This window comes from Daucus carota, chromosome 5 (assembly GCF_001625215.2).
Source record: "Daucus carota subsp. sativus chromosome 5, DH1 v3.0, whole genome shotgun sequence".
Classification (NCBI taxonomy): Eukaryota; Viridiplantae; Streptophyta; class Magnoliopsida; order Apiales; family Apiaceae; genus Daucus; species Daucus carota.
Window position 1 is genome coordinate 32443183 of NC_030385.2, and position 27853 is coordinate 32471035.

A 27853-nucleotide genomic window follows, 5' to 3' on the forward strand; every position below is an offset into this window, starting at 1 on the left:
GGTGAGATGGTGATGAAGAAGTGAGAAAAAGTAAACTGAGATGAAACTCTATTTAAAGAAAACAAGAGACTCTCTGAATTCTGACTTCGTTTTCAGTGAAATACAAAAGAATCATGTTTTGATGAGTAAAGTTAATGTGTTTAAATTCAATTTACTTATGATGCTAAGATTGAATTACTGACAGCTGTGAAAAACTACCAGGATCCAAAATACTGATGATGTCAAATATGATTCTATAAGAGAATCATGTCTTTAAGGATTAAATACTGATGACGTTTATTTGATTCTACAATAGAATCATGTGTTAAGATTTAAATACTGTCAGGATCCAAAAATACTGATGATTTAAATTTGATTCTACAAGAGAATCATGTTTTTTGAACATACAGAATATGTTAAAAATCAATTACTGATGATGTTAGTTTGATTCTATAAGAGAATCATGTCTTAAGGATTAAATACTGTCAGGATTGGAAATACTGATGACATGAATTTCATTCTACAAGGGAATCATGTCTTAAAAGTAAAATACTGATGATGACAATTTGGTTCTACAAGAGAACCATGTGTTAAGAGTTAAAATACATAAATGAAATACTGTTAGGATCAAAATACTGATGATTTATAATTTGACAGATGTGAAACACAGTGAGTATCCAAGTACTGTTTGGAATGGACATATTGATGCAACACAATTAACCAAGCTTAAACAAAATATTTTTACAAGCTCAGTCCACTTCTGATTCACAAATTTAATTCTACAAGAGAATTATGTGTTAAGAGTTATTTACATGTATGAAACTGTCAGGATCAAAATACTGATGATCTTAATATGACAGATGTGAAACACAGTCAGTATTCAAATACTTCAGGAACAGAAATACTGATGCAACACAATTATCCAAGATTAATCAATATATTTTTACAAGTTCAGTCTAGTCTAGTTCTGATTAACAAACTTTATCTCTGTTTTCATGTGGTCTTTCAAGATGTTTATTTCTGAGTAGACAATCTTTGCAGCATATATTTTTCTTGCCTTCTCCAATTGCCTTTTCTGTTCAATACCCTGTAAATATGATTGTCACAAATGGTCATAAAAGAGAAAAAAACACATATCTAATCCAAACTTGAAATTATTTTAGAAACAAAAGTTAGTTTTGCATCCAACCTCCGCAGCAAATTTGCAATCCCAGTTGCGCAGAGTATATCCCATATATGTTTCCATATGATGCATCACAAACACTCCAGAGTCTACATTCTTATTTGAAGTTCTCCATTTCATTTCTAGACGTTGCACTGGAGCATTATTTAACAACTTGATTTTTCTTGGGCTTTTCTGTGCCATGTATAACCCAAAGTTCTCTTGCTGAAACGTATAGTTAAAAATATAATAGTTGGTTAATATAATCAAATAAAACATAAATTACTATATTTATTTAAAACTGGAAAAAGTTGCATACCAGGGCTTCAGGTATTCCATCATACATGATATCTACACGGTCTCCACTTCGGTTGTCAATTATGTCAACACAAATCTTCCTTAAATTGAAGCATATCAGGTAGAAGTGGTTTCCAGAGAAGATTGGGAAGAAGATCTTTGGTTGAAAAAAAAACAAATATATTTACTCACAATCTAAATATGAAAATAGGAAATAATCTCACATTGTTATAAATGATAAATATGGATAGAGTATATACCAGATCAACATGATTAATATCAACTCTGTGCTTGAACAAAATTGCATCCATGTTGGATTTGAACTTCATGTATGTTAGATTTGGATCAGTACTGTTTGCTACCAATTGGCTTCCTTTAACCACATTTCCCATCTACCATTAAAGACACATATAACAGTTATTAATAAAAATTCTAAACATATAATATGAGTTCTGCAGATATAATATATAACATGGAATATGAAATAACAGACTGTAGATTATTTGTGATTAACTTACTGTCACCATTGTACTGCAGAAAAACCTATAAGGAGACTCTGCTGCTCTGAATTTTTCATCTTCGTTTAGTATGCTTGTATAAGCATCAACAACATGGAACAACACTTCTTTTCCAATTTGTAGGCTTTGAATGTGATGCTTCAAGCAAGTAACGTTGTTCCAGAGGAATATCTCAATCCTGCATGTTTAAAACAGAGTCAATTATTAGCTTTTGCTTTTGCAAAGTATAGTGTCAACCATATTAAATACTGTCAGGATTATATATATATATATGAAATACTGTCAGGATCAAAATACTGATGATTTTTTATTTGACAGCTGTGAAATACAGTCAGTATCCAAATACTTGTCATGTATCATTACTTAAAGGAATGGAATGGTTTCCAAATGACTCTAACACTGAATCATAATATTTTATAAATCACGATTGAGTCATTATAGTCAATAACCATCTGCTATTTGAAACTAAAATGTATACTAAATATATACTCACATTGCTCGGTTCTTTCTTCCATTAATCCAGCTCCATACTTCTTCTTCATCTTTGCTGAACCTTTGTGTGTTGAGATCAATCCCTCGGATTTTGAATGGAGACTTCTGATGATCAGTTGGTTTGAGTACCCTTTTCAGATGATTGTTGAGTCCATATGCAGCATAGCTTGGCTCATTCCTAGTAATATGTTTTGTGTAAATATTACTATCAACCACCTGACCCCCTAATTTTAAATCATCTAAAAAGTCATCTATGTCGTGCATCTTATTAAAAGCCCTTTCATTTTCCGGGAGCATTAAAATGTCAAATGTTTTCCAGTCTTTGTATGTGAAAAAATCCCAGCCTTTATCAATACTGTTTTGCCAAAGAGTAAAAAAGAATTCTAAGAATCTATCTAAACAAGTTATGTTCAGAAAGTTATGTAGTAAAAGTATTATTTAAATCTTTCACCTTCCTGTTGTCATCTCTTCAAACCTCTGTTCATATTCTTTCATTTTATCACTTTCTGGGAACAGCTGTTTCCCCTTGTCAAGTGTTTCACCAAATTCTTTCTTCAGCTTTTCCATTTGTGATAAATGATGCTGTAATCTTGACGATATCTCCTAGTTTCATTAATGTATGTTAGTACTTGCACATAGTTATGAATCTATAGTAAATTACTTGATTCTAATAAATTTTCTTACATCCTCTGTGAGCACCTCAGTGCTATTGTGATTCTGTTCAACATCTCTTGCAATTGACAATATTGATGCATCAACATTGTCTTGTGGAGAAAACAGCTGACTGGGTCCTACGCCCTTCAATGTTTCTTTAGGTGTGGTGAAGTTGCTGTTCCCACCCTGTATTATAGAATAAAAACATCATTTATATTCATTTATTTATGGAAATAAACAAAAACTCAAGTTAAAAAGGATACATAATCAAAAACAGTTATATTTAATATGGTGGTTCTACTATAGAATCATCTTCATTTTTTATTATTTTTATACCTTGTACTGTTCAGAGTTCACATCATTTTGTTTGCTTTCATCAGGAGTTTCAAATTCTGGAACCTGCATAATTATATAAATAATTGGCATTTTTTATATTCATGACTATATGTAGAAAGAATATAGACTATCTACTTACAATATCTCCATAACCAAAATTATTATCAAGACCCTCCCTCTTTGCTCTGTCATCAATGCATGAATTCTTCCAGCCAACAAAGGCAGGCCATGTTTTCTTCACTCTAACATCAGGATGGCTTGTCCTAGCTAGATAAAAGTACTACAGACAAAATAGAAAGTCATAAGAGACGATGGCAGAAGTTATACATATATAGTAAAAAAGAGTATCAAATGTTTCAAGGTGTCTTACAAGAAGAAAAACAAAACAACCAGTGTATTGTGTTTTTGGATCATTCCACCATTGTTCATGAGCCTCTTTCAAATTTTGTATCACAAGTTTGCACCAATTGTAGTCTCTTGCATTGTCAAAATTACCACTGAACCTCAGGATTTTGAGGCAAACAAAGGACGTTTTATCTGTTCTGATGAAAAGGTTAGCCATCAGAATCATGAAGTTCTGCTTGAAATGTTCATCGGCATCACGAGACTCTGCAATCTTTTCACGCAACATCTTTTCAGTGATCCTGCTTGGCTGCCTTTCTTTAAATTGTTTGCCCCAGCTTTGGATTTTATCTTTAGAATCTTCAAGTTTAACATCCAATTTCCCTTGGGGTAGACCAATTATGTCAAAAACATCATCCTCTGTTATTTTAAGATTCCGATTTGGGAATAGACCAAACTCACATTTATTGTGCTCGAACCACCATAAGCAATTAACTATTGTCTTGTGTGGCAGTTCCTCACCAAGAGTAAAATGAAGGAGTGCACCAAACCCAGCAGATTTCACCCACTGCCTTTGAGCTTCAGACAGCCTTGAGATTGTTTTTGAAAATGTTGATGGATAAGCACGGATTAAAATCTTTTTTGGTTTCTCATCATCATCTTTTTCTTCTTCTTCTTCCACTTCTTCATCTTCATTCTCTGCTTCCACCTTTTTCTTCAATTTCTTTTCCTTATTATGTTGTACCTGTATCAAATATTAAACATAGCTCATTAAATATTAAATATTATGTTGTAAAAATTAAAGTTCATGTTAGAACATAGCTCAACAGTTCTACTGTGGAATGTAAACCTGAGATGATTACTATCAGTAATCCTGATGCACTCATCAGTAATCCTGATGCACTCATTAGTAATCATTATGATCCGTATGAATCAAATATTTTTAAAGCTCATCTTAGAATAATAGCTTAACAGTGCTACTACCTGAGATGATGACTATCAGTAATCCTGATGCAGTCATCAGTAATCCTGATGCACTCATCAGTAATCCTGATGTATTCATCAGTAATCATTAATTTTGCTTCTAAAGTGGAACCAACTATAATTATTAAAAAATTGGCACTATTTTACTTATGTTACAGAATCAGACCATTTAAATGTTTTTACAAATGTGTAACTGTACTATACAATAGAAACCATGTATATTTTATATCTCTACTGTTGTAAAATGGGATGAACAATGAACAAGTACTGTTATAGTGTAACTATTTACCTCTTCTACGGCTTTCCTTTTATTGACACCTTCATTCTTTGTCGCCCTTACTTTTCTTTGTGCTTTTTCTGCTGGTCCCTTGTCTGCATTTTCTCCTCCCTCAGGGTCGACAATATGAATAGAGAAATCTTCTTCATCTTCTTTTATAGGTTGTAGCCTTGGAGATTTTCTCACAGAAGGTGTAGCAGCAGCCAGCTTTTCCTTGCCATCTTTTTCATGAGTGGCAATTGTTTCAGCTGTTTACAAAAACAAACAGTGTTAGACATAAGAAATCTGGATAGCACTATTTATTATACAATATAAAAAATATTATTCTAATTGAAGTTTACATGCAGGTGGTGTTGGTTGGTTGGGTTCTTGCTGCTCCTGTGAGCTCTCTGGAGTGTACACAACTAGTGAACGAATAGGTTCACATTGTACCACCATCTCAGCCTCTTCTTCATCTTTAGAAAGTTTTTCAATTTCTTCAGCAGCAATTTCATTATCGACATTTTGGCCATCAACTTCCATATTACTTGAAAGATCTATGCATCAACAAAGACCACAATTGTAATCCAACAAAGTGATTATATTATTCTAAATTAATGAGATTGAATTTTGCATACTCTTTTCCTTGACCACAATTATGTCTTCTGAAGCTTGCATTTGGTCAGTATGCAATTTCTCTGATGATAGATTGTTGAAAAAGTTGTTCATCTCTTCCTCTGTGAACCAACTGCTATTCATCTGTTAAACATTTTAATTTGGTTGTTATTTGTTAACAAAAATATATTATAATTAAATAATAATATATACTTACAAAGCCACCATGTTCATTAATGTTGAAGTTTTCTGGACAAGACATCAAAAACTTGAACATATAGTAAAGAACATAGTATCCACATTTTTCACCGTCATCCTGTTGAGGAACCATTGGAATACTCAAATCGAACTGGAAAACATCATCAGTTCCTTGTACTGACTCATTCTTATACATTTGGTACACAAATCTGCATGAAAAAGTTCCTATTAAAACAACACAGTCGTCATAAATAAATCATTAAATTCTAAAATACTAATCAAATAGAGATTGTACTGTTTGATGCACGGTTCTAGGTTCTTTGGTTCTGTTTCTTGAAGTGAGTCCAATAACAGCATACATGGACTTTTTTCATTCATCTCCAAATCTTCTCCCAAGTTGCAGAGTATGAGAAGATTCCAATGATTACTGTCAAATGATTAAACCCCATTAGGAGCAGTAAAATAATTTATAGGTCTTACGTTTTTGTTATATACCTTTGGCAGATGGGAACAAAAACATATCTGCAAGCAAATATCTTTTGCTTCTTTATCCACTTCCACACATTGCTTTTCTCAATTGCAGTACAATCTTTTTTCTTTGCCTTTTTAACTGCATCCATATATGATATGAAGAACATAGGGTCGAAAAACGAACATCCTGTCTTCCTTTCTTCTGGTATAATCTTCAAAATCAACCTATAACAAACATGTTATAGGTTACCAAAATTACCAAACTGCCTAATAGTTATAATGTGCCAAATAATTTACCTCATATACTCATCAAAATTTTTTGTGTCCAGTTGTCCTTCATGACGCGTTCTACAGATTATTCGTAGTCGTTTTCCTTTATTTTTATTCAGTCCTGATGCTTTGCTTCCACTCTTCTTTCCGGATTTTATTTTAAGTCCTGCGATGTATTATACAGTCAGTGTGTTGAAAATATTTAATAGAAACAACTACAGATACATTATAATCCTGATGCATTACAATCCTGATGAATTACAGTGATATGCAATTTACACTATCACAAAATCATTGTTTTCCATATAAAACATAGCTATAATCATTACTAATATAATGACTCCACTGTAGAACCATATCTACAATTCTGTTTCATTATAAAAGCATATTACAACAATTCTAATTGACTCTGTTACTGAATCATTGTCTTTCACAAAAAACATAGCTCTGAGGATTACTAATACAATTACTCTATTGTAGAACCAGTTAAACATTTCTGATAATCTTACAAAACAAAAAAACAACAAATCAAATTGACTCTACCACAGAATCCTTTTTTTTCACATAACACATAGCTGTCAGGATTACTGATGTTACTCCAGTGTAGAACCAGATCTAAAGTCCTGATGCTTTCAAAAAAACAAATTACAACATATTACATTGACTCTATCACAGAATCATTTGTTTTTCACATAATACCTAGCTCTGAGGATTTCCAATCTAATGACTCTACTTTAGAACCAGTTCTACATTCCTGATGCTTTCAAATAACCAAATTACAACAAATCAAATTGACTCTACCACAGAATCCTTTTTTTTCACATAACACATAGCTGTCAGGATTACTGATGAAATGACTCCACTGTACAACCAGATCTAAAGTCCTGATGCTTTCAAAAAAACAAATTACAATATATTACATTGACTCTATCACAGAATCATTTGTTTTTCACATAATACCTAGCTCTGAGGATTACTGATCTAATGACTCTACTGTAGAACCAGTTCTACATTCCTGATGCTTTCAAATAACCAAATTACAACAACTCAAATTGACTCTATAACAGAAACATTGTTTTACACATAACACATAGCTGTCAGGATTACTGATGAAATGACTCCACTGTAGAACCAGATCTAAAGTCCTGATGCTTTCACAAAAACAAATTACAATATATTACATTGACTCTATCACAGAATCATTTTTTTTTCATATAATACCTAGCTCTGAGGATTACTGATCTAATGACTCTACTGTAGAACCAGTTCTACATTCCTGATGCTTTCAAATAACCAAATTACAACAAATCAAATTGACTCTATAACAGAAACATTGTTTTACACATAACACATAGCTGTCAGGATTACTGATGAAATGACTCCACTGTAGAACCAGATCTAAAGTCCTGATGCTTTCACAAAAACAAATTACAATATATTACATTGACTCTATCACAGAATCATTTGTTTTTCACATAATACCTAGCTCTGAGGATTTCTAATCTAATGACTCTACTGTAGAACCAGTTCTACATTCCTGATGCTTTTGACAAAAGTGAAGCATATTCAAATTGACTCTATAGCTTAATAAATTATAGAATCATTATGTTAATTAGGTATTAATGATTAAACACTTAATATATCTGTGTTTCTATAATAGAATCATAGCTTCTTAAACCTAAACTTATAAATTCCTTAATCGACTCGATTTTAGAAGCATAAACACACATGCAACCTCAAATCAAAGTCAAATCAAGCTCAAATTATAACAAAACATTCGCAAAATTAACAGAATCAGTAAAAACAATACAATCGAGTGTAAAAACAAGCTGAAATCGTCAATTTCGGTTACCTTTTCCCAGCATTCTGTATCGTGTTTGTGATTCGTAATCTTTGATTGAAATCCGCCTTCTCTTGCTCGCCAGAAATCACACGCTCGGTCGAATCTCCTTTGCGCTTTTTCTCTTGCTCTCTCTCTCTCTCTTCAGTCGTGTGTATAGGTGTGTGTATAACGGTCACGCCGTGTTTGTTTTTGAGTAGTTGAGTTCTGTTTTTATATGTTATATCAAAATTAATATCAGCCGTTGGATTAATATTAAAATTTTAAGGGCTGGATAAGGGGTCTCCATGGTTCTCCACATAAACTGATTCTCCATAGAGTGGGACTCTATATATATATATATATATATATATATATATATATATATATATATATATATATATATATATATATATATATATATATATATATATATATATATATATAAATGAATTATTTAGTTGCATAATAATATTTTTAAAATAATTGGTTTAAATAACTCGATGAAAAAATGATATGCTAAATCATGTATTTTATAGTATAGATTTTGAACGATTTACTATGTATTATCCGTGTTCTAAAATTTTTTCATTTTTTTAAAATATCTTTGATTAATTCTTAAAAGAATTTGACCAAATCGATATTTAAATTAAGTTAGCCAGTATGATTTTTTTAAATGCTATATATAGTGTGTATAAGACTAACATATTAAAATTATTAAAATATTAATAAACTTTTAATTTTTCATTCAATTAATCATTTTAATCAAATAATCTCCTATTTATAGATTAATTTGTAATACATGCATCTCAATTTTAACCAAATATAAAATTAATAAAAAAACCAAGAATGAACACTAGACAATTTCTTTTATTATAAAACTCCCAGAAGCAAAAACAAGTAATGAGTATCACTGCAGTGTATCAGTTCCATGCGTAAACAAGTCATGGACCATCCAGCTTCCTTTTTATGCCTCAGTCGTCTAGACAAATTCTTTCTATCATCCAGAAACATATCAATTTAGCAAGTGATCTGAATAAAAGGCGTGGTTGAGATCGGTATGATTCACTTGTAAACAAATGAGTCATGTTTTAATTTGAAATCATAAATAAGGTTAACGGTGTTAACAATATTTAAATCAGGATTTAAAAACTGTTTGTGATTTTAACTGAAAAATAGTTATATATAATTTAAAATCAGAAGTCGGTTTAAGATATTTTTTTAGTGACTTATTTTTGAAATTTTTTTTTATAAAAGTTATTTATAAATTAATTTTTTTTATTGTTATATTTTTAATAACTAATAAATCAAGTTAAAATTATCCAAACAAACATTTTAAACTTCCAGTTTATCACATTAATTCATAAATTATAATTTTAAATTCAGTTAAACATGATCTTATCAAGCACTAAAATCTAATTCAACCTAGCATCAATGATTTTGTTAAGAGCAATAGTTGAAACGCTCGACAGATTGCAAGTATTTGAATATGTCTTTAACTAAATGAATTTTTAAATTTAAAATAAAGAAAAATAAGTCATTCAAAGTTGTGTAGTACTTAGCTAAGATCATTTCTGTTTTACACACCGATGACTAATTAATTAGCAAAATTTAATATTATATGAGTAATATAATATGGCAATATGCTATATAAATCTTCGAAATTACTTAACTACATATATAATATAATACAAACAACTTGCGCATCTCCCCCTTCTAAATATCTTCTGCAAATATGTTAGAACCTCAACAAGTGGGACTGCTACAGATGTTTTGAATGGTGCAGGTCAGAAAAAAGATAATTGGTTTTAAGAATAATAATTTAGATTTATAATAAGGACAAAAACGGTGCAAAATAAGAGCAATAAGATTGGCTTTTACCAAAAGGCAAGGTCATGGTTTTCAACCTTTGTCTCCTGGAATGGAATTGAAAACTGTATTATATAATATTTTCATGTCGACTCATTAGAAAAGCTTCTTTATTGAACTTAATTTATATTTTTAACAACCAAATCTTTCTTTCTACAATGGGCAATATGCTTTTACATAAATTTGCGACCACAACGGGGAAGATGCTTTTCATATTATATATCTACGACCAAATCATAGTCAGTTCCTATATTTTTAACGTTATTATGACTTTTGATTTCTCAATATCCTTAAAATAGACATATGAAACATTTTTTAGTGTATGTTTATTTCTTTGAGCTGAGGGTGAAGTCACCACTCATCACCCTACACTGCACTTTAATCATTTTTAGTTTTTAGGCTCCTTGATTATTAGTTTATTAAAATTTAGCAGGGTGGGTGCGGTTCGGATTAAATCAAATGTTTGTTTTCTTTGATCAAAAATCAAATGTTGTTTGCTCTGAAATTATCTTTAACTATATGATCATTAAATAACTATGAATCGGCGTTGTCCCTTTATTAATAATATCCGTTCAATTTTATTCTGAAGTTTACACAATTGGATGGGATTTTGTATATGTACTATGCATGATACAGTAACTCAATTATGTTTACACATCTGAGATGTACCGCTGTGATTTTAGCAAATAATTTAGTGGAAAAAGTTTCAGAAAACTTTTGGGTAACTAGTATTTTTCATTTCAAATACAAGTAAAACGTTTGATGTTATTATTGTTGTAAATGTAACAAAAACACAATCCAATAATATTCAACATGTAGCTGAATCGATTGATTTTGAACACACAATATAAGAGGTAGACTATAAAATTATATTATTTATTTATACGTAATTTCTTTTGTAAATAAATATTTTCTATATATATAACAGAATTTATTTTTAAATTAATTATAAAACAAAACAAAGTTTGCTGATTCTACAATATCCATACAATAGAGGGATTATTTTAGTTACCTCGGATTCAGTTGTAGTTCCGAGGAGACCTAGCCAGAATTTAGTGATCGATACACATTCTAATCTGTTTAATTGGTAATATCCAGTTTCAAATCAGCAAGTACGGTCTCTGAATAACTGTTTATATTGATTTTTGGTTACGATGCTTTACATGTTGCATGATAAATGACATGTTTACTTTTTTACAAACAATAATGATGTCTCATAATTTAGTGCACACATATGAGGGCAGACATATGAGAGGATGTCTGATTTGAAATGGACGGAGCAAATTCATCAAAATTTACCTATTTCAGCAATTTAAGAATCAGAAATGGGAGAGTCACATCACCCTACCAGTAATACACTATTCTGTTGAAATTAGAGCATAATCAAGAATAATGATTCTTTTGGTAGGGCACTACTTAAAATTAAAGTAGAAAACGAGCTAGAAAGACACATATTCAATGTCAGGAAACGACAACTGTTGTCGAACTTGAGGCGAATAGTTCCGGATGCTGAACAAATTTTTGATGTGATCCATCTTGACTCTTGAGCATATGTAATCGGTAAACAAATTTCAGCTTTAAAACTATGTAGGCAAATAAAAATAATACTATACTTATATTTCTTCTCATAATTGTAGCAAAAAATCGTGTGGGGGGTTTAATTAGGATTTAAATGAATTAATAATTAATAATTATTTTAGATTTTAAAAGATTATATCAGTTTTTTATTTTATACAGAATTTATAAATTCTAGATAAAATTTCATAGAAATGATAGAGTTTTTAAGATTTAAACATATACTTTATAATCCCATGAATTAAGATGAGATTTCAAGAAGTATAAAATTCAATAAATAATTTCGTTAGTACAAACGATAATCAAATACCATTAGATTTTAATAAGTTCTAAATAGTCTTAATTGAATATCATTGAATTTTTTAGCATAATTTAAAATTCTAAAATTGTAAGACAATTTATAACTCTAATTGAATATCACAAAATTATATATTTTTTAAAAATTCCTGTTGAATACATCTCAATTTTATGAATATTTTTTTCTTAAAATTTTCCATTGAATACACTCAGTAACATGTATCCTTGAGACATAAAATTCAAAAATTATGAAAAAATGGACCCAAAAAAAGAGAAAGAAATACGTCCTAATGCTTACCCAAAGAATGAATATTTATAAATATTCATTGTAACCGGAATGAGACAATTATTTAAAGATAATTTTTTGGGATCTTTTTAAAAATACCCATCTATAAAATCATTTTTTTAAAAATACTACCATCTTTTTCATTGTTTTTAAAAATACCTTTTCATAAAATTTTTTTTTTCAAAAATACGATTTGCAACCTCATTTGCAACCTTGGGCGGCGCAGCCGTAAAAGTTGCAAGTGAGGTTGCAAAAGTTGCAAATAAAAATGGAAATGAGGTTGCAAAAGTTGCAAATGAGGTTGCAAAAGTTGCAAATAAAAATGGAAAGTTGCAACAGTTGCAACTGCAATTGCAACTAGTTCAACTGAAAACTGTAAGTTGCAAAAGTTGCAAATGAGGTTGCAAATGAAGTTGCAACTGCAGTTGCAACTTTTGCAACTGCAGTTGCAACTTTTGCAACCTCAGTTGCAACTAAATGCAACTGAAAACTGTAAGTAACAACAGATGTATGGTGTGCCCCTGGCGGGGCCATTAGATTACAATAGAATCAACTGAATGCAACCATATGCAACTGAATACAACCATATGCAACCATATATGCAATTACAAATCCTGATTTCAAGTTCCAGTTTTCAAATGTCGTTTTCGACCTCATTTTCGGAATCGATATATATATGACCTCATTTTCGGAATCGATATATATATATATATATATATATATATATATATATATATATATCGATTCCGAAAATGAGGTCGAAAACGACATTTGAAAACTAGAACTTGAAATCAGGAATTTGGTTGCAGATGAAGTTGCAAAAGAGGTTGCAACACGGCTGGCGCCGCCTGGAGTTGCAGATGAGGTTGCAAAAGTTGCAAACAGTATTTTTGAAAAAAAAATTTTATGAAAAGGTATTTTTAAAAAGAATTCTGGAAGGTAGTATTTTTGTAAATAATTAAAGAAAAGGTAGGTAGTTTTGTAGATTTCCCTAATTTTTTTAGGAGACAATTATTTAGAGATAATTTTCTTACAAATATAACAACTAATAAGGGAATAATAAAGTATAATTTATTTATTTTTAACTCTTTAGCCCGGGGACAAATTTAAAAATGATTATTATATACTTATATATAATAAGCGTAAGGGAGATAATTTGGTCGCATGGTCCTGTGATCCAAAAGCTTATCATCCGTTGGATCGTATATTGAACAAATAAGCATCGTTAGATTAGAACAAAATTAAATTATGTTCTATAAGAAAACTGATATCTACTTGCATGTTTATAATTTCTTTTCTGAATCCAAAACAAATTCTGTCTTTCATGTGTTTTTGGTTTTTTTTTAATTCAAAATAAATATTTCTTACAAATTTTAATTGTAGAATCATATAAACCGCACCGTCACAAAATTATTTTTATCCATCGGATTGTATATTGAACAAATAAGCACATTTAGATTAGAACAAAACTAACTTCAGTTCCATAAGACAACTGATATTTACTTGCATGTTTATAATTCATTTTCTGAATCCAAAAAAATTTCCTGTATTTCACGTGTTTATGATTTTCTTTAATCGAAAATAAATATTTTTCTACCAATTTTATTTTTAAAATCATATAAATCGCACCGTCACAAAAATATTTTTATCTAATATATTTTAAAATTAATAAGACCGATTTATGTGAGGAACGAATACAAAAACTTTTTAATCCAAAACAAATTCTACCATCTTATTGCATGTTTATGATTCATCTTCTTGATTCAAAACAAATTGTGTTTATCAATTTTAATCTCGAACCATAAAAAATTTTAGAAAAATATTTAAATCACATTATAATAATTCTAATATAAAATAAATTTATAAATATAATCTAATAGCAGTTGTCGTCACATATTGTACTTAAAATAATTTAAAATTTGATAGAAAGAATTTAATACTTTGGCATGTTACATAGAATTTTAATTTATTATTTATAAATTAATTTTTTCACACCATTTAAAATATATTTAAAAAGTTTATAAATAATTAAAAAGCTCTCGTGCCTTGCACGAGCTATAAGCTAGTATATATAAAAATAATAGCCCACTTAACATGGTGGTTTACATCGAGAAGGTCATATTTAAGGACATAGGCTATGAAGTTATCTTACAACGCTATCAAAATATGCAAAATCATAAAATTTAGTTGTCATCCATTCCTTCCTAAAAAAAAGACAGTAAAGAGTTGATGAACTAGCAAACAGATTTTAGTTTAGTGCTTGGCATTTGCAATAATAGACCCATCAATTGTTAGAATATGATCCTGGTAAGCCCTACCCCTAACACCTTGAGGTTTTAGGAGAATTGGTCACTTAACATGGTATCAGAGCCAGGAGGGCGCCTGTGAATGTTAGAATATGATCCTGGTGTTAGAATATGGTCCTGGTAAATCCTCCTCCTCTCACCTTGATATTTTAGGAGAATTGATCACTTAACATCAATCATACTAAATTAGAGGTTCGGATACATCAGGTTTAGCACTGATTACAGTTATATTTACTCGAATAAATTAACAAAGAATATTATAACCGATACTTTAAAACTGTTAGGACAGTTTACGAGCTGATTTTGGACACTACTTAAATCGTTGCCATCTTATTCTTCAAGGACGAACTCGGTTTGTCAGAATTATTACCTATAACAGGGTCGTGTTAATTAATTGTTGCCAACGGGTCTGGTATGTTTAAAGAGATTCATGATATTACGTTTCCTAAATCCGAAGTACTTGTAGTGCGGAGACAACAGATTTTGATGAGATCAATATATCAACTGATTAGACATGATAATTGATATCTCTTTCATTTCTAATTATATGTTCATTTTTTAATAAAAAATGTTTGAAAATAATTTTCTCTTTCAACAACTTTCAATGCAGTTAGCATATGTATTTTAAAGATCAATATTAACCCTAAGATCAATATTCTCCCACATAATTATAATATATATGCGTATAATATGTACAAATCGCAAATAATTTATTATTAATTGTTGTCCTCTTAAATAAATATTGTCTGATTATCGAGGTGACCAAATTCCATTCTCCAGTAGAAACAACAGTGATACATAGCATGCTGTGAGATTTTCTGATTAACTTTCTGTTGCAAATGAAAGAAAGAAGCAACCGCAAACACAACGCCAACTGCAATTACGTATATAAAGCACTTGAAGTTCGTACATGACTTCACCACAAAACGAAGAAAACATATAGGTGAATATTTCCTAACAAATAAGAACATAAGCTCCGCCAAAGTGACCCCTTGGTTAGAGATAGGTTTAGCTGCATGCCCAACACTTTTCAAGCAAAGTTCAACTTAATTACGGAGCTGTATACAATCATATTTTACGGCATATACAATCAATTACACGATATTGTAGCTCAATCTCACCGAATCAGCATTCCATCAATTAATACGTAGCTGAATTAGTATCATTATTGGTGATTCTGATGTGAACATTAAGCTGATTATTAATAAACTCGATCTCTAGCTCCACAAGCTTTCTTCTTCGGAATTATCTGAAATTGGAGGCGAGATCGAAATTCTGCTGGGAGGGTGAACGAGCATTCCTTCAGCCATGTGCATAAGCAGATCAGGCATATTGAAAAGCTCCTCCTCGTCTACGTACTCTTCTTCGGCTCCAAGAAAATAAGCATCACTACTAAAATTATCAACATCGATATCTTGTGCTATTTGGCGAGGGGATGCAACTGCCCGGGAAGCAGCAGCATTAGCGGCAGCAACACGTATCCATGCAGCAGTACGAGGTTCCTTAGGAAGAAGAAGCAAGTTACTATACATGTGATTCGGGAAGTTTAAGGCAGTGTCGGGGCCTTTGAGCACTAAGGAAGCTGCATCATATGCTGCGGCTGCCATTTCTGGCGTCGGATATGTACCCAGCCATATGCGTGTCGTCTTACGTGGCTCTCGTATTTCCGATACCCATTTACCGCACCGGCTCCGTATTCCTCGGTAAATCGGATGTTTCCCGGAGGGAGAGGCGACCGCCGCCTGTGGAGGCGGCATGTCGAAATCGACCTTTAAAGTGTTTGTTAAGAGATGGAAACAAGCACTAGGTCTTGAATTTTGTAGGGTGGTTTTGCAACTTTTCATTATGCAATTTAAGCAGCCATGCATTTACAAGTACAACATGAATATGTAGCTAGATATGTTTGTGACAGGGAGAGTTTGTAAGAGAAATGAGAGTGGTTGGGTAGATATATATATATATAGGGTCTTACTCTGGTACAAACTTTCTTAGCGTACAAACTACAAACTAAAATAAAAAATCTCTAAATCGAATCGAAATATAGCACATATGGTATGCAAATTGATCGTTGGGATATAAATAAAAATTCAGTGAAGTCGGATTTTGAAAAAAGTTTACCAATTAACGGGAAAAATTAATTTAAAAACGGAAGAGATTAGGTGGGAGTGTGTGTGTGAGGGTGTATTTGAGTTGTGTGTGGTTGCCCCTGCGGGGTCGTTAAATTAAATGCATCCAATGGCTGAGATTAAGGTTTGTAGTTTGTACACTAACTTAGTTTGTATTTGAGCACTTTCCCTATATATATATATATATATATCTCAATTGACAGAAAAAGTAGCGTGGCCTGGGAACTTAGAGCATCTCCAACGCTAAAGATGAAACTGTTAGCTAAAAACATCATTAGCTAAAAAAAATTTGAGCCTGTAAAGAATTTTGCTCCAATGGGTATTAGCTAAAACCATTAGCTATATTCAAAATATTATTTTAAATGTTAATTATAAATATACAATAAAACAATTTATTTAGTTTTTATTCTATATTATTGAAAAAATAATTATATCTTTAATTGATAATGATCAATTATAATATTTAACATTTTTATATTATTATATTATAATTTTAAAAAATTTGATTGAAAATAAAGTAACATTTTCACATAACAATATTATTTGTAAAAAAATAAATAATACATCTATACTTGCAATAATAATAATAATACCTTAAATATTTCAATTTAAATATTATAAAAATGATTTAGGTAGAATGTTATATGCTTTAAATAAAAATAAAATAAAATTTAGAAGGGTAAGAATAAAAGTTAGTGCTAAAGATTTTAAGCTAATTATCTTTTGATAAAACGGGTTTGAAAGAATTAAAATAAAAAAGTTAATTAATTTTTTATTTAATACAGGTGAAAATAAAAAATTTAACTAATAAAATCATATATACCGATACTATTATAATAATAAAAACTTAAAAAAACTAATTAACAAAAATTACTTGTATCATGTAAAACATTTACTAATTTTCTTTCTTAAAAATTCATAATTAACGTTAAATAACTATATAAGTTTTTATATTAGTTTTATTATATTATTTATTTGTTATAAATATTTTTACACTTAACAATACATTAGATTAAATTATAAAATTAAAAAGTTATACAAATGCTGGCAAAAAAAAAAAAAAGTTATACAAATATATATAATAGAATTATAATATTATAATACATATATAATATTATATAGACATATAGGTTGGAGCAAGTTTAAATTTTTTTTGAGTTAAATTTTAAAAGAAAATGACGTGGATATGATATAGATGACAGACTTTGGTTCAGCAAATGTAGCGTACTTAATTCTCGGCATCTAAAAATATTGCTAACAGGTGTTTGCGTTGGAGTGATGTTTTTTTTACATATCAAGTTTATGGGCTGACACGTAGACTTTAAAGCTAACAGGCGACCTGCGTTGGAGATGCTCTTATAATATGGGAAGTTATAATAAGAATGCTAGTTGGCCTAGTTGCTAAATCAAGAAACTTTTATTCTATTTTTCTTACAAAATGGAATGCCTAACTGGCGTACATGAGACCTAGGTCGGTATATACGTGTGCGAGGAGAACGATCTGGCTAGGGTCAACATTGACAGGACTATAATTAATTATCAGAATGGTGTTGTGAATGTTATTTATTTTAACCGAGGGCAGGGCTGATGTATCAGTTACACAATGCCACGGACTCAAAGTCTCTCCTATAATCAGAAATGGGTCTGTTATGCGGTTTCAAATCGCACAACTGATCGAGCCAGACACAGTAAAAAATTCCGACTAACTTCAATCCCAATTCACCGCGTTCCGCCCCATCCGCAACCTTCAATTCAATTGCTTCTGGATAATCAATTAACATTAATCAGGTATCATCCGATATCATCTTCGTTGCCTACTTATATGAATAGTGATATGTGATTCGAAAAAACCGAATATACAAAACGTACAGGATAGTCAGTAGTAATATTTATTGCCAAGTGGTTGGGCCTGTGACCCTTTTGGGTTGAAAAGGAGTAGAGTGATACTGCTTAATATATCCAGATTACTCCATAGAATTTGCGTTTGGAGAGACCACAAAATCTGTATTCACTTCGAGTAGTGTATTGGTTTAGCATGTGAGTTATTTCACATTTATTGAATTAATTAGAATTTTGATTATTAAATTAAATTTTAATTAATCTGATTATTGTTATTTTATATTTTCATTAATTGAATCTGATTTATATGTCTTTTACAATACCAACACGAGCAGTAATTAATTATAGGGTTAGTACAATTGTTGCGAGCCCAACCAAATATGGTTTACAAAAACTTAAAGAGCAACTGTAGTGTAAACCTTTTCTGATTTTCAGAGCAAATGTGATCACTGCTACACTTATTATTATGGTCGTTATTGCAATGACTCTCTTGTTATCTTTAGATAAGATATCTAGAAGTTAGACTCGTCACTCTACGTATAGAACAGACTCTAGGTGAACACATTTCAGGATTACGGCCCTGATTTCTTTTGATTATTCACCGAAAAATCGTAGTTTTAGAATACTTTGACCGTCCACCGTATGACTCTAGGTATATATAGAACATAGTCTAGAATCATAAGACATCTAGAAGCTAGACTCGTCACTCTTGAAAGTAGCCTGGCCACCTGACAACCTCCTAGATTATGTCATCCACAATATACATGTTCCAATAATCTATCTTCATCATCAAAACCCAACATAAACTAGTGACAATATTCATGTCCCAATAACATGTCCTCATCATCAAAACTCAACATAGACTAGCCAGCTGGAAATAAGAGAACACACAAATATATAAGGAAAAATACAACAAAATAATTCTCCCAAAGAACACAATCATGATCGCTTTGGATACTAACTAAAATCTCTGCGGCCATCAATTATTATTATCGGTTCCTAGTGCCAAAACAGAAAGTTGATTATAGTGTATAGTTCCACAAAGTCTCTTGGCCAGAATCATCCGAGGATGGCGGAGGGATGGTGATCATGGGAGGGCTAATGAGCATTCCCTCAGCCATGTCCATAAGCAAATTTGGCATATCAAAAATTTCCTCCTCATCTACATACTCTTCTTTCAGTCCAAGGACGTCAGTACCATTACTACCAACATAATTACTGAAATATTGTGGCGCCAGCTGAGGTGCTGGCAATTCCAGACTTTCTGAAGCAACAGCCCGAGAAGCGGCTGCATTGGCCGCAGCCACACGTATAACAGCAGCTGTAGAATACCCTCTTGTAAGTAGAAGTGCATTGTTGTATTCATGAGTAGGGAAGTTTAGGGCAGTGTGAGGGCCTTTGAGCACTAAGGAAGCTGCATCATATGCTGCAGCTGCCATTTCTGGCGTCGGATATGTACCTAGCCATATTCGTGTTTTTGTACGTGGCACTCGTATTTCTGATACCCATTTTCCCTTCCGGCTCCGGATACCTCTATACAGGGGATGCGTGTGAGTGGAAGAAGCTATTGACGTTGTGATTATGGGTGATAAAGGCAGCACTTGCCTCTGAAGGTAGTCTTCACCCTCTAAATTGTTTGATAAGAGCTCGAAACACTCAAATTCAAAGTGTTGCGATAGTGAAGGGTAGTTTCGCAACTTTTGATGATCATCTCTCTCAGCCATGCATTTAGCGAATACTAATTGTGTTTGTGTATCTGTGTTTGTTTTGCATCTGAAGATAAACAAAGATAATGTCGAACTGCAACTTATATTAGTAACCAAGCTGAAGATTTGCACGCGAGGAATCGAAACAAGACAAGATAGAGCTACAGGCTCCGGGTCCTCCAATTATTTTCTCAACAGAATCGTTTGGAAGAAGATAGGAAGAGTCCAAAAAAATGAAGACAACACAAGTTATTTTTTGTATCAAAATCCATAAATTGAGCAGTAATCAAGAAAACGTACATATATGCACAAATTAATCACTAGTCGAAACTCTACTCCCTCAGGTAAGCAGTAGCAACAATATATATGAGACCATAAGAACTGATCCATGTACACGGTCCTTATATAGAACAACATAATAACAAAACTTTACATTTCAAGACAGGAAACTAACACTGGTCTTTTATCAAGAAACCTATATCGATCCTTTCTAAAGATGGTCTTTGGAAGAAATATTTCAATTTCCGAATTCGATCAGGGCCTTAACCGACACTGGTTCTGATCGAGCTAAATGTAGGTCCTCGCTGCATGAGTAATTAAGTGAAATCCACAGCTCACAGCTCACAGCTGTCTAATAATTGCTAGGCCAGGAGATTAGTGAAAAATCTGAAAAAGAATATGAATATGTTTATTCATGTCAGATTCACATCCACTACAAAAATACAGGAGGCGCATCTCATTCACATTTTTTCACCCCACATATGATAAGGAGTTAACTTGTTTCTTTTCCTCTACCCTTCACTTGCTTTCATCTTTTTGAGCCTACTATTGATTGCGAACTTAGCATCTGACTCTATTTGATCTGACTTCACTAAGGATCATTAACATACGACTCGTACTCCGACTTTTTTTGTTAGAACCACATGACTTTCCTGATTACGGATCATCAGAGCCATATCTTTCATTTTTAATTATGACTTCTCCCAAGTTCAGTTTATTAAGATTGTAACTAATGACCTCGAACGCTCTCAAATATCCTTTCAAAGAAATAAGAGTAGAATCATCGATGCATCATGTAGGGAGGGCATATCCAAACGTGATTAAAAAATTCAAGTTTCAGACCGGTTTTTTCAATCCATTCTAACTCCGGACTAAAAAGTGATACAAATTTGAATCAGTGGATAGTACTTGTCCAAATTTGGATCACATACTATTCATTGGTTTAAATCTTTTTAATACTAAAATATTGTTATTTTTATGGTTTGATAATCTTGTTAATGTTATTAGAGATAGATTAATTAAGATTTGAAAATAATTAAAACGATGATTAATTATAAATTAAAATTTCAAAATACATAAAATTTTAGAATACATAAAAATTTAAAACATGAAACAAAATAGTAACAACACAGATAAATAAACGATAATACAACTTAAAATAAAAACTAAATTATCACTTTAATTGTCGGTTAAATCAGTTCTTGTTGCTCCTCTGAGGTAACCAAAATACATTTTCTTTGTATTTTAAGATCCTTGAGTTTCCTCTTTAAATGTTCAAAGTTTGAAATGTGAACCTTTGTTCTTGAACTCTTCCAATTCATTTTTGTAGCTCATTTCATCTTTTTCAATTTATTTTATAATATTTTATCTTTGCCTGTTTGTTGATTTTATTGCTATAATTAAGGATAAAATTAGTTGTTTTTTTAAATCTCTAAAATTAAAGTATAAGAATATAATAATAATAATAAATGAATTTTGGATCTATATTTGGATCACATGATTGGAATATGATTTGGATTCCGTCCTAAATTTGGATTATTTGATGATTCAAATTTGGATTTATGATCGGAGTTGGTCCGATGAACATCTTGTTAATTAGCTACTCCTTCTGTCTCTCTCATTTCTTTACATTTTTTTTATTATTCGACATGTATTTTAAGACGCATATAAAACTTAGTTTCATAATTCTTTTTAATATAAAAATTTAAATATAAAAATTTATTCTGAAAAAATAAAATAAATAATTTATTAGATTATATTTTATGAGAGTATTAAAATACGTGTCAGACCCTCCTCCCTATGGAAACAGTTGAGGGCACAAAGGAAATATCAACTAGGTTTTGTACTCATGGGCAATTTACTCGCCCTGCCCACCCCGATCTGATCTCATATAAAACACGATTTTTGCCTTATCAACGAGAATAAAATTCCTTTTAATTAATTTTGAATATTATTTTTTGGTACGGTTTATTTATGTAAATTTGATATTCAAAAACCTTAAATTAACGTCGCATGGCAGTCATGTGTTGTCCCCTTAATTCAAGTGATCATCAAACTTATTCGTTATTCCAAAGGGGTCAAAACGACACCGTAGGGATCGTCCAAAGAGAGCCGTTAAATTCAAGAGCATCGTCATCTCAATTCTTGAACACATAATACTAAGCTACCAATAAAAGCCAACCAATCATCTCTATTACCACTTTATCCTCGATCATGAAAATCTTGACATCTTCTTCCACATTCCCACTCTTCAATAAAAAACACCATCAAAATTTCCCATCAAAACCCAACAAAATCTCTGATACAAAATTAAGGTTCAGGCCATGCATGGTCTCAATCAAGCCTCCGCCTCCTGGTTTTGATTTTCGAACTGAATATCTGCTCGATTCTCGAGAAACTATAGCGCAAACCCATCCCGAGTTGCTTGACTTGGCTGATAATGGAACATTGGTACTTATTAGGAAGAGTCAGTTTGGTCCTGTTCCTGGTTGGCGAACTGAGTTCGTTGAGCCTGAGGTTATTTGGTTGATTGGTACTTCTCATGTTTCTTCACAGTCCGCTGTTGATGTCGAACGTGTTGTCCGGACGGTTAAGCCTGATAATGTTGTTGTGGAACTCTGTAGAAGCAGGTACTGTACTTTAACTTCTTTTGTTTGGGTAAGAGTAGTGTTGCATGCCTAAAATTGGGTACAAATTTTGGCACAAAATGAGATGAAAAATTGAGATGAGATGTTTTAATTGGTGTTATTTATGTGAATACAGAGGTCTAACCAATCAAAACTTAACACATGTCATTTTGTGAAAAAATTTGTAACTAATTTTGTGTATGAAGCATTTTCGTTTTGGTAAATGAATGTACAAGGTTAATTATATCAAAGTTTAATGTAGGAATAATTGAGGTCATATTCAGGGTAATGGAGTTGTGCTCATGCCGTTTCTCTGAGTTTGTTATGTTGCAAGTCTGGTTGAATTGGTTAAGTTACCCGCTCTTTTAGAAATTAAAACATGAATTTGTTATGTTACTGGGTCTCCAAAACGAAAACACAGGACTTAATATAACCGGTTTATATTAGATCTTAATAATCCCCAAACTCGTAGGTTCAATCTTTGGTCCAAGGGTGAATTCCTTAGCACCCATGTATTTGGAGAGTTATTACCATAGTATCCAAAATTAATTATGAGAAACTGAGTCCGGAAGGGAACTACTTTTAAGTTTCATATTTGTCTTCGGGACTATCTACTCACAGACTTTCACTTAACATTAAGTGAAAGATTTTCTGGGTTCAAACGATGAGGACTTCTGTAGTTGAGTTCATTCAAGATGACTTCGTCGTCTTAAGAATGGTTTGGGCCTTGGGGGGAGGCGTTTCTCTTTAGAATAAAGAAGATGACTAAAATGTAATCCGTGTTTTGCTAACGAAATTGATTTATTGCGAGTGTGAAAATATTGTACTGTAAATGACTTAAAACGCTGCATCAGAATGGAACCATGTTTTACATAGTAGTTTGTCTTGTGTATCCATAGCTTAAATTCACTGGTTGCAGAGTTCATTTTCAGAGCTGGTATTATGTTCACTTCAAATGACAATGAGAATGGTCCAAAATTGAAGTCTAATATGTTTTCCTTGAGTGGGGATGGTTTTTTTGGTGCTGTTGGCCGTAGCTTAAATTTAGGTAAGAGAATTGCATTCTTGCGTGAGAATACCTTTATGAAGCACATAATTGATTATCTTTATTAATGCTAGGGGGTCAAACGGCTCTGGCACTGCGTCTCTTGTTGGCAATCTTATCCTCAAAAGTATCAACAGATGTCAAGCGTCCTTTTGGGGACGAGGTAATTGAATTGCTATATCCCTTCTATATATGTTGACAAAATAAATAATTGTAAACCATTTCAATGCACTAATTCATTTCTGCTTATAATCAGTTTAGAGTTGCTCGGAAGACATCTGAAGAAGTTGGTGCTCAGATAGTTCTAGGAGATCGTCCAATTGAAATAACCGTAAGTGTTCTAATTGTCATGTAATATGTAGAGCAAAATTTATTTGTTAAGTAAGATACTAACAAATAACAGCCATGTGAAATCTGATTGGGAGGGAAAGTTGGATAACATTACAAACCACATTCTCTAACTCCTTAATCCATCCCCTCTCTTTCCCTGCGCAGGTTTACAAGCCTGTAATCATCTGTAGGACAGAGTTCATCCTTTGTTGTCCATCCTCACTGAACAGTATTTAAAAAGTGCATACATGCATGTAGTCCAAGTTCATGTGCATTAATAGGTAGAGGGAAAGCTATCGCCAGTCTCATCTGTGCATGCGTTATTCTGTGTTCTTCCTGTACAGACTGTGTTACATGATACCTAACCATGACCTGCTCATTTCTTTAATATATATGATATGTTTTTCAGCTTGAAAGGGCTTGGAATTCACTTAAATTGAGCGAGAAAGTAAACCTAATTGGATCCGTTGTTCGTGGAATAACATTGACATCTGATATTTCAAGTGATACTTTGAAGGTATGCATTGATATATCTTTTAAATGATACTTGTAGTTGTTGGTTATTTACTTATTGGTTCTCTTCTGGGTAATCCAACAATAACTATATTACGTTGAAGTAATTCTAATAAAAAGAATTATATTACATCCAAGCAGGTCACGCCTGATGTATCAGTTATGAGATTAGCCAAAGTTTTGTCAAGCCCCTTATTGAAATTGACTAACCCAATTAATTCCCAATTTAATCCCAAAAAATGAGAAAATGAACTTCCATAAATCCAAGGTCAAGGTTTGATATGGGTTTACATTGGTCTATACTCTTCATTAGTTTAGGTGGATAATTTGTGACTTCTTTAATTTGTTTGTTTCATCAAGAGATATACATAGGGTAAAGATTATTAAATAGTTGAATTTAGACTGTGTTCTCATTCTTTTCATATCATATTTTGGTTGAAGGAATCAAGCTCTGATAACAGCAATTTCCAACTTTACGAACAATTAAGCTTCTCATTCCCATCCTTGCTGCAGCCTCTTATACATGAACGTGACACAGTAAGTTGCCTTTCCCCCACACAATCACTATTACAAAAAGACTTTATAAAAACATGAGTAACATCCCGAATCTGGTGGAATAACGGGGAAGGCTCAATATATGTTTTCTTGCTCTCGGGACCAAGAGAAGATATATTGTGACTATCGATTAGTGCTTCTGAATCTACTGCTGCTCTACTTCCTTTTTCTCTGTGGCCTATAGTAGTATAGCAGGCTTCGTTAACAAAAGATTTGTTGCCACTTCTGCAGTATATTGCTTGGTCTCTAAAGCGGAGTAAAGCTGTGAACAGCAGTAAGAAAGTGGTGGGAGTTATCGGAAAGGGCCATATGAACGGAGTTATATATGCTCTGGTATCAGATTCTGGAGAATTAAGGTTTCGGGACCTTGTTGGACAAAGGTCTTCTGGCAATGAGAATGGTGGCTGGCTTGATACTCTAGCAAAGAATTTGGTAAGAGACACTGTCATCGGCGTTTTGCTGTGGGCATTATTTGAACAGCTAAATACCGGTGTATGGAATATTGACTTTGCGTCCTGGTCTGAATTTCTTGGTGAAAGATGGGCTCTATAAGTTTAATATTCTTTTTATTTTATTACGAAGAAGAAGAAGAAGAAGAAGAAGAAGAAGAAGAAGAAGGAGATACTCACGGTCACGGTTTGTGTAGACCAGGCAATCTAAGAGTTAGACAAAATGGAGCTTCCAAGCACAAGTGTACTACTTGAAGTAAAGAACAAACAGCAGGTGTTGTGTCATATGCAATATAGCCTACGGTCGCATTCCATATATGGCAAAGGTGATCTAATGAGAGAAGTTTAGCATTTGTAAGATCAGTACACGTAGATATATATATTTTTAGTCTTGACAAGAATTATAGAACGCTAGTTGTAAACAGAAATTCTCTGTGTACTGTCTGTACTTGCTTGGGTGCAATGATTTCTAATGCTAAAGCAACTGCTCCCCAGCTTTAAGGAATGCCAATTTTGCCCAATAACTTTTCATTTTATGCAGTAATTAGCATCCGCCCATAGAAGTGAATATATTTTTATACTCACATCGCGATTTGTAATCCAAATGTCAACTTTTAACACCTCAAATTGACCTGTTAGAGCAACTCCGATGAATACTATCTGTTAGCTGTATGTTTATCCATCCTAAAATGGGATGCGGATTTTGTTGATCTTCAACTCGTCTTCTGTATTTATCCAGCACATCTTATGTTTTTTTCAGTTTTAGAGAAAGTCAGGACATATTATCTCCCTCGTATCCGGTTTAGTATATATAGTGTGTGTACACTGGGATAAGACTTGGAAGACCTGAAGAGTAGACACAGATAACCAAATTGTTGTAGTAGTCTCGAGTCTTAAACACAAAGCCTGTGATCCATCCCTGCTTTGATCTGCAAAGAGTAGTCCAACGATGTGCAGTGTAGAAGAGTCCAATAATGTGCAGTGTAGAAGAGCTCATACGAGGTATTGCTCTCATAATCGTTACTTATGGAGAAATAATGAGCATTATGAGCAGGAGTATTACAATTATTCAGCTCATAAAATCATATTACAGAGGCAGCAAATCTCTGGATGCAACAAGTATGGTTTTTTCACTTCCACGCAGCTATTGCTTTTAAGTCTTTAAGTATTGCCCCGACCTTCACAATTCCAGATTTATCATCTACACGTCTTTTTTAATGCAGAGTAAGCCGATTTAGTAGAAAGCTTTATCATGTATGCATTGTCAATTGTGCTGGTGCTAAAGATAACTGAAGTCTAGGTACTGCAGACACACTGTTAACTGATCCAACTAAGATTGGATTGCTTGACATGGCTTTGACTTGTTTGCGGGCTCGATTTAGGCTAAATAATTTCGATGCTGATAGATATATATGATACTATTGGGCTTCCCGTCTTTAGTGCTTGGGCTTCACTACAATCCACATCATTAGTACGCATGTAGTTATGATTTCATTACTTCACTCTGTGGTGTCTATGTAGTGAATTTCATGGTTTCGGTTTTAGTATAGAAAAAGCAAATTCTTGCATCTTTTAGCTATAATATAGTTGTTTGTTGCATATGTTAAATAATTGGCTGCCCTTTTTATATAAAACTAGCACAAGTCTGTCCTAATCTG

The 27853-nt window shown here is 32.3% G+C and overlaps 5 protein-coding genes across 9 annotated transcripts; 1 reads left to right on the top strand and 4 right to left on the bottom strand.

The window, feature by feature from the left end:
* Positions 1 to 873: 873 nt before the first annotated feature.
* Positions 874 to 1615, bottom strand: LOC108203919 (uncharacterized). The gene is made up of 3 exons (XM_017373123.2): positions 1461 to 1615; positions 1169 to 1366; positions 874 to 1066 (listed from the first exon to the last, which is right to left on the bottom strand). Exons 1-3 carry the CDS (start codon positions 1485 to 1487, stop codon positions 941 to 943), a joined length of 351 nt encoding a protein of 116 aa, XP_017228612.2. The 5' UTR covers positions 1488 to 1615; the 3' UTR covers positions 874 to 940.
* Positions 1525 to 6156, bottom strand: LOC108221597 (uncharacterized). The gene is made up of 14 exons (XM_064094001.1): positions 6129 to 6156; positions 5853 to 6042; positions 5659 to 5779; positions 5383 to 5577; positions 5054 to 5289; positions 3809 to 4525; positions 3578 to 3718; positions 3439 to 3501; positions 3133 to 3288; positions 2900 to 3051; positions 2450 to 2803; positions 1957 to 2134; positions 1699 to 1830; positions 1525 to 1539 (listed from the first exon to the last, which is right to left on the bottom strand). Exons 2-14 carry the CDS (start codon positions 6027 to 6029, stop codon positions 1525 to 1527), a joined length of 2637 nt encoding a protein of 878 aa, XP_063950071.1. The 5' UTR covers positions 6030 to 6042; positions 6129 to 6156.
* Positions 6157 to 15584: 9428 nt separating this feature from the next.
* LOC108222430 (ethylene-responsive transcription factor ERF027) lies at positions 15585 to 16674 on the bottom strand. The gene has a single exon (XM_017396353.2). It carries the CDS (start codon positions 16592 to 16594, stop codon positions 15944 to 15946), a length of 651 nt encoding a protein of 216 aa, XP_017251842.1. The 5' UTR covers positions 16595 to 16674; the 3' UTR covers positions 15585 to 15943.
* A 2784-nt stretch (positions 16675 to 19458) lies between these two features.
* Positions 19459 to 20488, bottom strand: LOC108221929 (ethylene-responsive transcription factor ERF027). Its single transcript, XM_017395789.2, has one exon. The coding sequence runs from the start codon at positions 20413 to 20415 to the stop codon at positions 19714 to 19716; it is 702 nt and encodes a 233-aa protein (XP_017251278.1). The 5' UTR covers positions 20416 to 20488; the 3' UTR covers positions 19459 to 19713.
* A 2200-nt stretch (positions 20489 to 22688) lies between these two features.
* LOC108219774 (uncharacterized) lies at positions 22689 to 26700 on the top strand. Of its 5 annotated transcripts, none has more exons than XM_064094639.1 (7): positions 22709 to 23306; positions 24223 to 24351; positions 24423 to 24511; positions 24605 to 24679; positions 25088 to 25195; positions 25633 to 25728; positions 25978 to 26700. In XM_064094639.1, exons 1-7 carry the CDS (start codon positions 23219 to 23221, stop codon positions 26296 to 26298), a joined length of 906 nt encoding a protein of 301 aa, XP_063950709.1. In that variant the 5' UTR covers positions 22709 to 23218; the 3' UTR covers positions 26299 to 26700. The 5 variants fall into 5 exon arrangements, with proteins under 5 accessions (XP_063950706.1, XP_063950707.1, XP_063950709.1 ...); XM_064094635.1 differs by having other exon boundaries at positions 22713 to 23306; positions 24203 to 24351; XM_017393283.2 differs by having other exon boundaries at positions 22724 to 23306; positions 24236 to 24351.
* The last annotated feature ends 1153 nt before the right edge of the window (positions 26701 to 27853 follow it).